The following is a 15,587-nucleotide window of genomic DNA, read 5'->3' as shown; positions in this document are numbered from 1 at the left end:
TAAACATGGAGTCCAATCAATGCAACAAGAATGGAGCTCTAGCTTAGTGCTTCTCAGGTATTTTGTTTTGTTTTTTATTTCTCTGGTCACCCGAAGCATCTGATGATGAGAATCAAGCCTTTCAAGAGATGATAAGAAAACGTATGATCTCGGAATGTTGATTCCCATAAATCTTGCAAAGTAATCTCATAGACTTCAGACATTGATCGTTCAACACGTAGACTGTCTATAAATGGACATCATTTATTTCTGCAACTACATTCCCTAGAAGTGGGCGCAAAGCTAAAATGACTCAGAAAGATGAGCAGCATAAATAATTAGCCCAGACCAACATCTGAATGCTTAAAGGAGTCATTGGAGCTCATTAACACCTGCATGCTTGAGAGGTGTACAGGCATTGTGTCCTCAGCAATAAGACTATCCCAATACTGCATAAAACTACTAGGACAATGTATTGTGGACTGATGAAACTAAGGTTGAATTGTTTGGGAAGACAATACAGCACTATGATTGACGTAAAAAGGAAACTGCATAGCTACATGAATGCATCGTGCCGGAGGTGAGGTACAGTGGAGGCAGCATCATTATTGTTTACCGAGGTATCTTAATGGCTGCTAGCTTAAGCTCAGTAGATGTTAGGTGATGCAGTAGGCCAATTACCACAAACACGGAAATATATCTACTACAGAAATATAACGCACACAATGAAATCCGCGTATTGCAATGGCACTGTTAGAGCCCAGAGCTTGACACAGTAGAGATACTGTGAACAAAACAAAGCTGAAAACCAGGTCATTCCAAATGGCTCATATGATACTGCTCACCACTGTAAAGCAGACACAAGTGGATAAATGGAATTAAACCACTTCAAATAATCCAAAGAAATCTAACAAAAATAGTCAGGTTTTATAATTCCCTAGTAAAAATATTTGCTCTTTGTTGGTAATTCATTTGTTAGATACTTTTTAAGATATGATGCCACCATAAGAGGATTGTTGAAGGTATAGGCAGTAACATCTGAGTTCAACAAGTTGCTTTGCAGTTGGCTCTTCACAAAAGAAAATTGTATCTTATTAATCTTGCACTGGGCTCCTCTTGGTATTATTATTTTTCAAAAAGGAATATCAAAATTCAAATATGTTGCATGAGAATAGATGCATATAATCACTGGCCTCAAGGAAAATGAGAATCCAAATTATTTTGGAGCCGTGAAGGCCTCATCTTGAAAATAAATTATGTCAGTGTTACAAAGTATGAGCTGTGTTAAGTTCACAATGGCAGCAGATGTTTCTTTGCGTCACATGTTCAATGGATGTACTATAGTGCCTCCATTGTGATACTCTATAATCCCCCTCCCACTCAAGGAGACACCTGGGTGAGGCATCCTCATCTGGCACCAAACTAGATTTTCTCATTGACATGTAATATCTAGTTCTTTGTGGCCCACAGTGATGTGCAATTTAAGAACAAATGGAGAAAATTGACTGTTTGTGGGAAAGAATTTTTAAGACATTCATGTAATTCAGTAGCATTTAAAGCGTGCGAATGTAATGAATTTCAGTCTACAATTTAGTTACTCATGTTTGAATCTTTTTCATTTTTCTTTCCTTCTTGTTTCCTTAAGAACACAGTGGCAATCAAAAGGTTTGGAGACCAGCGCCTGTTACTCACAATGAAATACCAATAAGTCAATTGACTCATGTTGTCTGTTTAATATACAGTACAAAAATGCAGAGTTACACACTCAATCAATATTGTTCTAATGTGGGTTGGTGATATTTACGAGTTTAATAGAGTACAAATTAAGAGAGTCTGCCCCAAATACTTTCTGTCTCGTGAGAGGGGATCAGTGGTGGTCAGTAAATATTCAGATCTCAGCCTGGAGTTGAATTGAAAGGAGACTTTCTGTTTGCAGATGCGATGGTTTAGTTTGTCTCAACAGTCTGTTGTGTCCCGTCTGAGGTGAGCAACATGTTGACTGCAGTGTGTTTCTTTGCTCAGGAGTATAAGCGTAAGCAGCTGGAGGAGCAGCGTCAGTCAGAGCGTCTCCAGAGGCAGCTGCAGCAGGAGCATGCCTACCTGGTGTCTCTGCAACAACAGCAGCAAGAAAAGAAGCCCCAGCTCTACCACTACAACAAAAACCTGGAGTCCAACAACAAACCCACTTGGGCTCGTGAGGTAGAAATGATTTCTACATTCCCAGCACCACCCAACACGGTCAAACTACTGTACAAAGGCCTACAAGGGAAATTGTTTTACTGTTGTCTGTATTTCAGGTGGAGGAGAGAAGTAAACTCAACAGACAGGGCTCTCCAAAAATCTGCACCACTGTCTCTGACACTGCCATCCAGTCACGCTCAGACTCTATCAGCCAGTCAGGAGTGGTCCAGTCTGCTCAGACTCCACCGATGCAGAGGCCTGTTGAACCCCAAGGAGGACAGGGCAAGGTGGGTGTTTAAAATTGAATTGATAAAACCTCTTAACACCTATATGCTTAATTTTTTGCTGCTTTACCTCTCCCAGTCTATGCAACCTTATTTACACCTTCTCTTTCTTCTTTTCCCTCTCCTCCCATCATTTGGCTCCTCCCGGTTAATATAAAATCACCTTTCCACTTTGGCCTGCTTCTCCAACTGTCTTGTGCGCTCTTTCTTCTGCTTGGCTGCTCTTTCCTCCCGGTGTGCTGCTGCTCCTCTCCTCTGCAGTTCCAGATGGCTCACTTGGTTCCTCTGAAGCCTTATGCTGCCCCTGTTCCTCGCTCCCAGTCCCTCTGCGACCAACCTACTAAGACCATGTCCGCCTTCCCCACCCAGGATCCCTCACTCACCCCCAGCCCCCGCCCCATCCACTCTAGAGAGTTGGTGCGTCAAAACTCTGACCCCACTTCTGAAACCCCCGTACCACAGGCACATCAAATCAGAGAGGATCGTGGGCCCTGGATCCGCCTGCCAGATGTGGAACTCCCACCCAAGGTAAGAACTCAAGGCTGCTTTTCAGCAGAAGGTTTGCAACCCTAAAAAAATTTGTAATAAACGTGATTTGCTTGACACATCTAACAGCTTCACCCTCCACTTCTTTGACCTGCATTTTGTTTTTATTTACACCCCGTACTAACTCACATCCAGGGGGAAAAACTTTGACCTGTTAAGGATTACATTCAAGTGAATACCTTCAAAGGTGCTTTATGTAATTCCAATTGTCTCTACATTTACAGCTCAAATGGTCTATCTGACATCAGAAGATCATCAAGGCAAAAAAATAAAAAATAAAAAAACAACCGTTGGTCAATTTCTAATGTTAACTGTCTTGACAAAATCATGGAAAAAGTAATGTTGGTTTCTTCAGGTTCCCCAAAGGACAGCGTCTATTGCCACAGCTCTCAACACCAACCTCACCTCTGGCATAAGACATCCAGTAAGAGCCAGGTAACTGAAAACCGTTTCATTAGTGTCCACTTAATGCCGACAGGTTTTAATGATGACTTGACTTAAGTGATGTGTATCCTGAATATATCCTCATGGCAGTAATCCAGATCTCAGCCGCAATGATCGCTGGGAGAGAGGAGACAGTATGAGCATCATTTCCAATCTGCCCCTGACTGGCTCTCTTGAGAGGCATCGCATTCTCAGTGAGTCCCTGCCTCCCCAGTGCTAGTTCTCTGCAGACTGTCTTTGCAGTAATCCTGATTTCAGAAATATAACTACACCATACAACACTGTGATTTCAGGTTCCTCCAAAATGGAATCGCCCATTCTCTCGCACGATAGCCGCCATAAGCCAGGGGAGTCCCGCACCTCCTCCCGCCCCGGGCGTCCTGCTGTAGGTGTTCATAAAGACATTATATTAGCTGTCTACTATTCACTTCTTATAATGGGTGCATGCAATACATAATACTGCTAATAAGCAGCTATTAAAAAACACTAACGCACTGTACATATGCTCTACTCTATTTCCAAGTGTGCATAATGCACCTGATCTGATGATTTTCAAATAACCTTTTACTTTACTCAACACTTTTACTCTTTCCCTTCATGTTTCTCCTCTTTTCAAATCTTTATTTACTTCGCCTCAAATGTACAGAGTTACAAGAGAGCTATAGGGGAGGTTAGTATTAAAAATCTTTACGTGTTCAGTTTTTATCGGCATTCATTGGCTGTGGTACATATTCATGTTCGTCTTTATTTATTCAGTAAATCATGTTTTGTCATTATTTAATTGTATTATGCTTGGTATGTGAGCATCCTTCACTCAGCAAAGACCTTGAAACCATGGCTCAATATCATCCCAAAATATATTCATTCAGAGTCGTGACCATAGACTGTAAATAATGATGAACAACATGACTTATCCCCAGAAGTGAAGCCCACTCATCTTAATCAGCCCCTTGTGTCTGGCTTCAGTAAAGCTCATAAGCCCCACCTGTTGGTGGACAGGATGTGGCCCCAACAAAAAGTAGTACATGTTAAATATTTGTTTAAAGTGTTCAATTTCCTGTAACTTTTAAAACAGGAGTTAAAAGTCATGATTGACAGATGATAATAATTCATGACTGAAGCATGTGTGTCAGCAGGACATTGTTTCCACACCACGATCACTAAAGCACAGATTTTAGATCCACACAAGATGGCGGCGCCTGTATCAGGGATATTTCAGCCTCATTTTTGTCCAATGGGAGGAAGTGGAGACTCGTTGTCCATCTTTCTCTACAGTCTATGGTTTGGACTTACATTGTGACTGTTTGTTTGTTTCTGAAACCATCCTCCTGATAACACCTCACCTTCAGTGTCAGGATTGTTTTCATTAAAATAAGTAATGCATATATTACTGTTGCATTATTTGCTTCCTTCTTAAGTAGCTGCAGTTATTTCTGGATGATTTTGTGAATGTATTCATTAGGTAAACAGTGGTGAACTGCATATGTTTGCAGGACCATGGTCTCTTTGCCAAGGAGCGAGCTGAGGAGCAGCCAAGGCCACCAGTCAAGGCCAACGACTACTCCTCTTCTTCTGAGAGCAGCGAGAGCAGTGAGGAGAGTGAGAGTGGCGAGGGACCAGAGGAGGAAGAAAGCCCCACAGATCGGTAACAGCACAAATACTTCAGAGAGTAGTTTCTATTTATCGACTTTACTCTCTAAAGAAGAATTCAATACTTCCTGTGATTTTGATATGGCGTTACTCTCCTTTGCCTCTTTCTCATCATCAATCTGTGCCTCTTGATCTCAGTCACAGGGATGCAGACACCGATTCAGTCAACACAATGGTGGTTCATGAAATCGAAGGCGAGGTGGGAGATGGAGAGCAAGCTGGTGGCTATGGGGATCAGACCATGCTGGTGCAGAGGGTGAGTCATCTGTATACGTAAGGATGCTTAACATGCATCGTGACTTGGTGTAAATTCAACACATTACAGCTCAAAGAATATTACAAGGCAACAAGACTAGGCCAGTGGGTCGTTTAATGTTCTTCAGCCATTACTATGATGAAAATAATCAAAGAGGAGGCAGACGTGCATAATGCTACTATATATAACACATAATCCTGTGCACAGGAGAGCTAACAAAGAACAGTCCAATTGTTATGCGTTTTCCTCTTTTCTTAAATTAAAGCAACGCATTTTTAGTTTTTTTAAAGGAACAGACTGATGAAATGTATCTGTTGCATCACATCCATGGGTTGGTGCTCCTGTCAGTGTCTGAACCTCTTTGTTTGATGCAGTCAGTGAAGGTGTGTTTTTCGGGGCTACACTAACTTTAGCATCATACTCAGCTGGCCAGTATGGAGGCTAGCAACTATTTAGCATGGCTAAAACCATTAGCATAACCGTGTATAGCACATACACTGTATAAAAAGTGAGGTGCAAACACTCTTTACACTTTAAAACTTTAACTTTAAATGCAACTATAAATTGCTTTCACATTTTGTATTATCTGAATGTTTATAATAAGCAGATAAAACTTGTATGGTCTCATCATACAGCATCAGCTAGTTTAGAAACTAGAGATATAAAAAGCAGTACATCTTTTGTTTTTGTTGAGCTTGACTTGGTTGCATCAGATTAGCCTAGATCCAAGTCTTTGGTTGTTGTTTATTTATTTATTAAAAATGTTTTTACATAAAAAAGACCCCAGAGAAGCGGAGCCATAATGGATACACTAACTTGCCTGATGTGGTGCAGCCCTCCCACTCCCCCACTGAAACAGCCAGTCACTCTTCCCCTGGGAAAGACTCTGTTTATGATGTAAGTTCTCCTGACCCTAAGTATATCTGTCCTAAATGCCTGCTTTATTTTTATGTTCTAAGTCAGCCATGAAGTGAACTCATTACACTTTGAATTTCTTGTTCAGCTTGTTCGTGGACTGTCATTAATAATATAGATTTTTAAAACTGTTGTTTCAATGCGACATGGCAACATAAAATATTACAGAAATGTGTGTTTTTTTTACCAATTTGTCTGACAAACATGTCTCATCTCCTCAGACATGATGCTGATTTACACGACTCATACTATCTCTCTGCTTCTCCAGTATCAGTCCAGAGGTTTAGTTAAAGCATCTGGCAAGTCCTCCTTCACCACCTTTGTGGATCTGGGCATGTACCATTCACCAGGAGGAGCAGGGGATAACATGTCTATCACCGGTGAGTCAAAAGCTTTGAGGTTTTTTTTGTTTGTTTTTTATTACTAAATAATGACCGAGTTTAAAATTGTATGTTATAAAAAGATTATAAAATTGTAACTTGAAAGAATGAGAGATTTGTTTCTAGTTACTCGTACCAGGCTACCCTGGCTTGTGTTTTCCTTCAAAAATGTATGAATTTCCTTTACTCAATGTTCAGGCTCCAGGTTTGAGCAGCTTAAGATGGAGGTGAGAAAAGGATCCATGGTGAATGTCAATCCGACCAACACACGTCCTCCCAATGACACACCTGAGATCCGCAAGTACAAGAAGAGATTCAACGCTGAGATCCTGTGTGCTGCACTTTGGGGTGAGAGCAGACTCGATAGTGGATTGTGAATGCAAAACACAGAGATTATATACCTCACTGTACTAACTTAATGATAATGATTTTACATTATCATAAGCATTTACTTTAAAAAAACTAGAATGGCATTTAGTAGAGCACATACCTCTGCCAAGACCCAACAGTCCCCCAAGCTGCACTAAACTGCACACACTTATAGATATCAGTTCCCTCAGTAGGCCTCAGAGAGGTATGAATTATTCCCATGGAAATAATTGAAAATGTTAAAGATAGTGAAGACAAATTTCTGGATCTGGGTTATTTCTTTGCCCTTCCACCAAACAAACCATAAGAATGGCGCAAAAGCGGAGGTTATAAAAAGAGTCACAACACAGAGATACTACTAAGTTATTATTAGCTGTGGCTAGAGGAAAGCCAACGATTAGAATAATCTTGTGCTAAATGAAAATGTCTGTATTTGTGCACTCGTGTTCCCAGGTGTGAACCTATTGGTGGGCACAGAGAACGGTTTGAAGCTGCTGGACCGTAGCGGTCAGGGCAAGGTTTACCCCCTCATCAACTCCCGCAGGTTCCAGCAGATGGACGTCCTGGAGGGCCTCAACCTGCTCATCACTATATCAGGTCATTACTGCTGTTCCTCGCCAGCCTGCTCTCACTACAGTCAGTTGAAGCTTTCTATGCTTTTGGCAACAAGACCACTGGCTATAATGGGATGCCAAATACTCTAGCCAAATTATGATTATGTCGTCAGATTGATTTATTATTAAATATTTTCAGAATTAATGGAAAGCTGTTTCGGATTCAGCAGTGTATTTGACATAACTGACAAAAGCTAATGTTACAATATTTGTTTTACATCATCAGAATATTTTGCTAAAGATCCAATATGAATGTTTTTTAGTAATCATAACTAAAATGCTAATTTTTTATAATTATTGATGTTTTCAGCAGATATTTACGTAACAAAACATGCAGTAATGGTAATTTAAAAAACTGCATTAAAACTTTAATGAAGTGTGTTTAAAACTCAGAATTTATACCATAGTTTTATAAAATATCTTGTGGCAGTGTAGAAACGTGTAAGTAATTCAGTCATACTTTGCATATGAAGGAAAGAAAAACAAGGTGCGTGTCTATTACCTGGCCTGGCTGAGGAATAAGATCCTCCACAATGACCCTGAGGTGGAGAAAAAGCAAGGCTGGACTACTGTGGGCGAGATGGAGGGCTGCGTGCACTACAAAGTGGGTGAGTGACAGATGATCTGTTGTTTATCGCTGCTGTCGCTTCTGCTTCAGGCAAATTCTCACAAATGCATTTGGCACAGTGAATAATTGATTACAAGTGTCTAATATCACATGGCTTTGTGGCTGTCCTATCTAGTGAAATACGAGAGGATAAAGTTCCTGGTGATCGCTCTGAAGAATGCGGTGGAAGTGTATGCTTGGGCGCCCAAACCTTATCACAAATTCATGGCCTTCAAGGTAAGTCTCCTCTTTCTTTTGAGCTGGATTAGTTATGCAACATCGGTCAACCAGAAGAGCAGTCAAGTTAATTATGTTCACTCACTCACTTTCTGCCCTCTTCTGATCAGTCTAACCTTTTAATCAGTCTTTCGCAGACCTCCCACACAGGCCCGTCCTGGTTGACCTAACAGTGGAAGAGGGTCAAAGGTTGAAGGTCATTTATGGCTCTTGTGCTGGTTTCCATGCCATTGACGTGGACTCTGGAAACAACTATGACATTTACATCCCTGTGCATGTAAGTTGTGGTCAGTTGTCAGAAAGCTGTTTTTTTTGTCTGTGTTTTTGGGGGGGGGCAGATGTGAAACCAACAGGAGCTCAACTCTTCTATTTTAATCTCACACAGATTCAGAGCCACGTGTTACCACACGCAATTGTGTTCCTGCCCAGCTCAGATGGCATGGAGATGCTGCTGTGCTATGAGGATGAGGGCGTCTATGTCAACACCTATGGACGCATCATCAAGGACGTGGTCCTGCAATGGGGCGAGATGCCCACATCTGTTGGTAATGGTCAAATCCAAAAACAATCTCACGTGGATGTCACATAAAAGCTAAGGTATCCTCTGTTTGGACTGTAATAAATTTGCTTCATACTAATATGACACTTTTCCTCGGCAGCTCATATCTGCTCCAATCAGATCATGGGCTGGGGAGAAAAGGCCATAGAGATCCGCTCAGTGGAGACTGGACACCTGGATGGTGTGTTCATGCACAAAAGAGCTCAGAGACTGAAGTTCCTTTGTGAGAGAAATGACAAGGTAATGGATGAAAGCTCTTACAGCCGAAGGTCTCTAAAAGCAGCTGAATGTAAAGACCTTGCTCACATACATGTTTTCTATGACCCTCCCTCCCCTCAGGTATTTTTTGCATCGGTGCGATCTGGAGGCAGCAGCCAGGTGTACTTCATGACCTTGAACAGGAACTGCATCATGAACTGGTGAAGGAAGTTCCGCTCTGGTCAGCGCGTGGAACCGCTCGGGGTTTGAAGAACGAAGTGCATCTGAAATTCTCAAACGCATGCACGCAATTGTGAACACATCGCTCGCTTTCTCTCCAGCTCGCTATCACCCATGCAGTCTTGCTCCAAAGACACATAGACAAACACACAAACACAAACACAAATAATATCTAAATTCATTCCAGCCTACACTATTTAAGATACAGTTTCTATTGAGGCCCCCTGATAACATTCTCTGCGGAATCATCATGTAAAGTCACTGATGAGCTGCAGATGTTAACACCATCTATTGATTTGTAATGTATATACTCCCGTCTTGATCTGTTTTATTTGGTGGACCTGTGTTCAGTCGTATCTATTTAGTTCCATATCGTGAAGTATGTTTAAAAAGACATTCCTTGATGGTTCTACCGTACATTTTTAAGAAGGCATTATTTACCAATACTGAATATTGAAATGAAGCTGTAAATATATAGCACCTGACACTTAGATCTGAATCATTTGCAGGCCTCTATTGCTCAAATAATAAAATGGTGGAGCTTCCCTCTGCAGTGGCCTGTGGATCCCCCTGTTGTTTTGGGGGGTTTACAACTTCAGGAAGACCTAAAGGAAGGATTTAGTACAAAACATATAACGAAGGCACATAAAAGTCAGGATGAAGTAGCTCTTTCTATCATAGACTGTATCCTGAAGTCCTGCTCCTTAGCTTTTTGTTTGGCCCGAATGGCAAATTATGTTGCAGCTCTTAATCACGGCTTGAATGCCTCAATAGCAAATTTTATTTCTTTTAAAAACAAATAAATAATAATAAAAAAAAAAAAATCAAGTCTCAAAAATGCTCTCGTCAGTATTTCTCTGGTTTAGATGAAACCATTCATTATTTGACTGATCTGGCTTGTATTTAAACCTTTGTAGATTTACAAAATACAAACAATTTGATATTTATATGTAGTGGTAATGTATTGGTATTAGCTTACTGGTATTCTTAATTTTACTGTAATTATATTGCCATTATATTGCAATATATTCTATTCTTGTGGAGTGTTTGTTTGAGGAGGAGAGTTTGTGTGTTCTGGCTTGTGGCATTCTGCGAGTATGATGACAACTTTTGGGACGTTAGCCGCAAAAGGAAGAAGTTGGAGAAACATGGAAGCATAGGGCCACTGAGATTATAGTGATGAAGGGAGGTTGTTTTCAGGGTCCTGTCGCCCTCTTACCACACTGATCTACTCTACTGTATTATATTTCAGTTCTTAGACCTTTTTTTTTTCACTAGTGTGTTGTTGTTTTTTTGTGTGAGAAGTGTCCAGGGGATGATGGTGGAACAGCTCATAGTGCGAAAAGGTCTTATTTGTGGTGGGCCAGTGGAAAGATTTAATGTTAAGAGCTGCACCAACACAGAGGATTCCATCTCATCGGGCGCTTTGGCTGGAACACATGAAACTTACTATTTTTCATATTTATAGATTCTGCCAAAGTTCACAGCATAATCAGAAACGGAAGGTATGAACCAAGACAAAAGGCAAGAGAGTTTGAATTGGCATCTAGATATTTGAGAAGAGACTTTTCCCACAGATCACTAAACATTGTTTTCCTTTCAATGTATAGATCTAAAGAGTCAGCTGGCTTTCCACAAATATTATGGTATCATGGTTTATTAGCTGCTTGTAATTTCTTATAGATCTTTACTCTGTGTTTGTTAGTAGTGCATAGGGTGCCCCTCCATGTTTAGGGGAGTTAACTCGGCTTTGTTTAGGCAGCTGCATGAGGGAGGTACCATGTTCTCATACACCGGGTAGAAGTATGCGGCAGCCGTATCAGGAAGTAGCCTGGTGGAATTCTGTTGGCAGGGGGTAGGTCAACACATGAGGCAAAGCTTATTTTGTTCAGGGATTTGTGCTACCACAGCAATTTGGTATGAACACATAGACATCTCCCTAATTCGAGGGTTATTTTGTTTCTATCTTCATTCTAGAGCACAGTTTGAGAGCTAGCCTTAGTGATTCCACTTTCAGATTTTGTAATGCTCAAAACCCTGCACTCACACTCAAATGGCCCCTTCTTAGATTTGCTCTGCTTGTGCTCGAACCGTGCACTTGCACTCAAATTGTGTTGCTCGGACAGATTTCCTGCACTCTACACTTTTTTGTGCAACAAATCTGTCAAAATTCCCCAACCAAAAGAATAGCAGGTGTATAGTTTATAAATAATAATCATCCCTTCCTCGTTTTGCGTCCTTTATTCTTACTTCTTTGAGAGTCCAGTACTGGTGGTTACTTTAACCGGGCTCATGCAGTCCCATCCTCCTCGGCCTTATTATTACATCGGCTTCCTGTCTGTTTGCTTGACAGGAAAACAAAACCTTCAATTGTCAGGACTAAACCTGGCATTTTATTGGTTTGGGAATTTTGACAGACTTCCAAGCCCAGAAGAAAAATGCTGAATGCAGGAAAAAATGTCCAAGCCACAAAATATTTGAGTTAAGCTCACAATCTGAGCACAAATGGGGGTTATTTGAGTGCGGGTGCAGGATTTTGAGTACAAGCATAAACAAATCTGAACATCAAATTATTTAGACCACATTCTTGAATAAAGACAGGGAAAAAAAGAACATCTGTTTCGTTGATGTCAAATGCGACTGTTTTGTGAATATGCCAGTACGAGAAGTTTATGGATGTTACGAAATGAGTCTTGGATGGTGATAAGAGTCTTCTAAAAGTCCCACTTTAAGCTAAGAAGATATATATTTTATGTTGTTGAAAAGAAAACTATTCAGAACGATTTCAGGGCAAAGAGCGTCTAATCAGATTATATAAATAGATGGTTAATTTAGGGGATATTATAACACAAATCAAAGCATAGAAAGCACTTTCACATCAGTAAACCTACATTTACAAATATATCTGCAGCAGATACTTTGAAGCGCAGGTCAAAGCCATTGAAATAGAGTATATCGCTGTATCAAAGTTGTTTTCCCCTTTAGCAAATAAGTTTTATTCTTCAACATGTTAAGTGCCATGACCTACATTTCAAACTTCTATGACAATTTAGACAGACCTCTGGCACTTTTTTTGTTTAATCATTATTTTATTGTTCAGTCTGCCATGTTTACAGTTTAAGCAGTGCCTTGGAGTGGGGAAGGCGAGAAGTTTGAGGATGGGTTCGTGAGCCACATCCCACCCACCTACACTTGTCTCTTACTTGAAATCACGTGAAGAAGAGGCACAGCCATTTTTGCTCCCTCATTTACGACAAACATCCTGTGCCAGTTAAGTGCACTTACGTGAAATCCGAAGAGATCTTTTTTGACACTAAAATGAAACGATCCGTGAAAAAGGAAGATAGCATGTGTCCGGTTAATCCAGTGCCACATGCAGAGGATCGACCCGCAGTGGGAGCCAGTATAGAGAAAAGCCATACGTGTGAATCGTGTTTTGTAGAAGACGACTTAGTACTTGTGCACAGATGAGAGGAAACTGTGTGCGATGTCTGCTCAGAAAGCGTCGGTTCTCGCAGCAAGGATGAGGTCAGCGCTTCTTACTTTAATGATGTTAATTGTTCAATCTTGTAGTGGGGAAAGTAGCTTGATTCTAATAAGTCTATTTTATAAAATGTGTAAATTAGTCTATATTGAGAAATAAAAGTGAATGTACATCTATAAGACAGATTTGTATTTATATAGAAATGTGTACCGCTCTAGTAATCAAAGCACAATGTATTTAAGGTAGAGAGATCAATAAGAGAGATGGAGGGTCACTCGGCGGTCGTTAGAGTGAAGCGAGTCATCTGCTGAGACAGATGCGTGTCTATGGACAAACTTGGAGTTAGAGTTTTTCAGACAGATTCTGGTGATCAGAAGAGTCTGTGGTGACTCATAGATTTGTGATGGACTTTTGGTGTAAATTGCCTGTGTGAGGTTGACGGGCTGTTAATATGTTCAGGGGATCATCAGTGGTGACATCAGTGAAAGAGCAACGGCTCTGTTATGAGCTTATTGGCTTTTGGCTTCTGGATTTTATCCATAAAGTAAGTGACAGATGTATCAGTCAATCACTATTATATACAAAGACACTGGTCTGTTTTTTAGTTTCTTTGACGTTTTTTTTCACAATGGCATTCAGTTGAAGTGTTGCCCCCAAAAAATGTAAACATATATAGCTTTAATAATAAATCCAATAAAATGCACAGACATTGATTTCTTTTTAAACGTTGAATCAGCTTGATCGCTTTCATTAATCACTGGTCACAGACCTCTCCCTTAACACATACTTTTTCCCACAGACTATTCATAATATTTCTACCTTGGCTGTGGTCCACATGCTCAGTGTGGGTCATTAAACTTTATTTGCATCTAAAAACGATGAATAAAATGGCTAAACTCACAGATTTAAGCTGCTAAATACTTTATTGCTCAATATAAATCGAACAAGAATAAACACATTTAAAAGAAGGAATTCATTTGAAAACCATTGCACCTTATTGTATTTGAGTATTTTTCTGGATAGCAATTGAAGTGAATTGTTGGACTCAAGAAAAACATGACAGGCAGGTTGGCATCATTTTATTTTTCACCCATAAAGACACTCATCTCAAATCCGTAACTAATGCCTTGAAGATTTTAGTCAGAGATGTAACAGCATGTGAATCGTTTGACTTAAGAAGGCGCTTCTGAATATTACGCTTGTCTAATTTTCTGCAGCAGAAATGAAAAACACAGAAGACTGGATCTGATTGTCTAATTCTCTAGAAGCACCTTAAGGTGTGAAAAGTGCTTTTTTTTTCATTCTGTGCCAAGAGCCATTAAAAGAATAAGATTTTCAGCAGAATTTTTATGAAAGTAAGAGGCACCACCGAGTTGGAGGTGGAGCACTGAAGGTGTAGATGATGTTTCTCTTTTCTAAGCAATACAAGCATTTGAACAAATCTAAAACCAGGACAGTGCATCTCAGTGTGACGTGCAGGAGGCGACCCTCCGGTGGCAGACTGACTGTCGGCTGGTTTTTGTCTCGCTTGTTACAGGAATAATCTGTTCTTTACTTTTGTTTGTAATCGCAACAGAAACGACTGCTTCTCTCTTGACGGTCAAGCTGTTGGGATGCTTGCTCTTGTTCTGCTGTTGTGAAATCCCAGAAACTGCCTTCATAAACTTAACGCATCGATAAATGGATGATCGCCAATATTCGTAATGAGGCATAGCTTGTATTTCTTATCTATAACGTATGAGTGGATTAGCAGCTCTAGCTGGGATTGAGGCAGATTGAACTCGTAAGTGTCGTGGATCTTTGGACAGAACTACAATATCTAATCTTCTTTTTTCAATACGTTTTTTTTTTTTTTTTTTTTTTAAAGACGTAAACATCTTTGCAATGTTTTAGTGTGTGTGCGCGCGTCTGTGTTACTTGTGAGAGGTTAACTCCCGATTGTATTTCATAGACTGATCAACTTCAAACTTTCAAAAGGATTGTGTTGAATGAATTCATGTCTTACTACAGAATTGTTTGAAAAATAAAATGCATTGATCTCATTTTTGTCAGTTATTTATTCACAGCATTTGAAGTGTGATTATTATTATTATTATTATTATTATTATTATTATTATTATGCCAGAGGAAAATCCATGAAAACTAGTTTCACGCTGTGGAACGTGATGAAAGTTTGTTCAGAGTTCCGCCACATGATGGTGCTATCATCTTTTCTTTAGGCCAGGCCCATGTTAGAAATATCACACCACTGCTTTTCTTAATGTAACTCTTTACATTCACTCTACGTGGGGAACAGTTATATTTCAAAATCTGTGTCCACCTTATTTATAAAAATTTGCTGAAATAAATGATAAGGAATAAATATCTATGGATCAAGCTTCATTCTAATCATGAGATCCAGGGATGCTGATTGAGCTGCAGCACCCTCTAGTGGGTCAGCAGCAACACTTCAGTACTGCAAAACAAGAACAAAAGAATCCTGAATTTAATGTTTCCCTTTAATGTCTATCAGCTGAAATGGAATAAAGTTACCGAGTGAGGATTTAGAAAGTCATTAAAGGGACTTGCACACAGAGGACGTGTCCCTTCTCTACTGAAGCACTAACACAACATGTGGGACATTGTTTAAGCTTCTTCTCAAATC

The 15,587-nt window shown here is 40.1% G+C and overlaps 1 protein-coding gene across 8 annotated transcripts in view; it reads left to right on the top strand.

The window, feature by feature from the left end:
- The window catches only part of mink1 (misshapen-like kinase 1), a 29,976-nt gene extending 14,991 nt beyond the window's left edge, over positions 1-14,985 (top strand). For 4 of the 8 annotated variants that reach the window (XM_053441230.1, XM_053441228.1, XM_053441229.1 and 1 more), the window contains 17 exons: positions 2,002-2,178; positions 2,277-2,447; positions 2,706-2,972; positions 3,346-3,425; positions 3,525-3,628; positions 3,728-3,819; positions 4,928-5,079; positions 5,223-5,340; positions 6,121-6,237; positions 6,524-6,635; positions 6,834-6,983; positions 7,458-7,601; positions 8,092-8,226; positions 8,362-8,462; positions 8,590-9,007; positions 9,122-9,261; positions 9,361-14,985. In XM_053441230.1, coding sequence (XP_053297205.1) covers positions 2,002-2,178; positions 2,277-2,447; positions 2,706-2,972; positions 3,346-3,425; positions 3,525-3,628; positions 3,728-3,819; positions 4,928-5,079; positions 5,223-5,340; positions 6,121-6,237; positions 6,524-6,635; positions 6,834-6,983; positions 7,458-7,601; positions 8,092-8,226; positions 8,362-8,462; positions 8,590-9,007; positions 9,122-9,261; positions 9,361-9,444 — 2,562 coding nt within the window. In that variant the 3' untranslated portion in view covers positions 9,445-14,985. The remainder of the gene's footprint in view (positions 1-2,001; positions 2,179-2,276; positions 2,448-2,705; positions 2,973-3,345; positions 3,426-3,524; positions 3,629-3,727; positions 3,820-4,927; positions 5,080-5,222; positions 5,341-6,120; positions 6,238-6,523; positions 6,636-6,833; positions 6,984-7,457; positions 7,602-8,091; positions 8,227-8,361; positions 8,463-8,589; positions 9,008-9,121; positions 9,262-9,360) is intronic. The other 4 variants (XM_053441234.1, XM_053441231.1, XM_053441233.1 and 1 more) reach the window with 3 other exon arrangements.
- Positions 14,986-15,587: the final 602 nt, after the last annotated feature.

The sequence above is a fragment of the Pleuronectes platessa genome, chromosome 15 (genome assembly GCF_947347685.1).
Source record: "Pleuronectes platessa chromosome 15, fPlePla1.1, whole genome shotgun sequence".
In the NCBI taxonomy this organism is placed as follows: Eukaryota; Metazoa; Chordata; class Actinopteri; order Pleuronectiformes; family Pleuronectidae; genus Pleuronectes; species Pleuronectes platessa.
The sequence above is the reverse complement of the archived record's forward strand: the minus strand, read 5'-3'. Positions and strand labels throughout refer to the sequence as shown.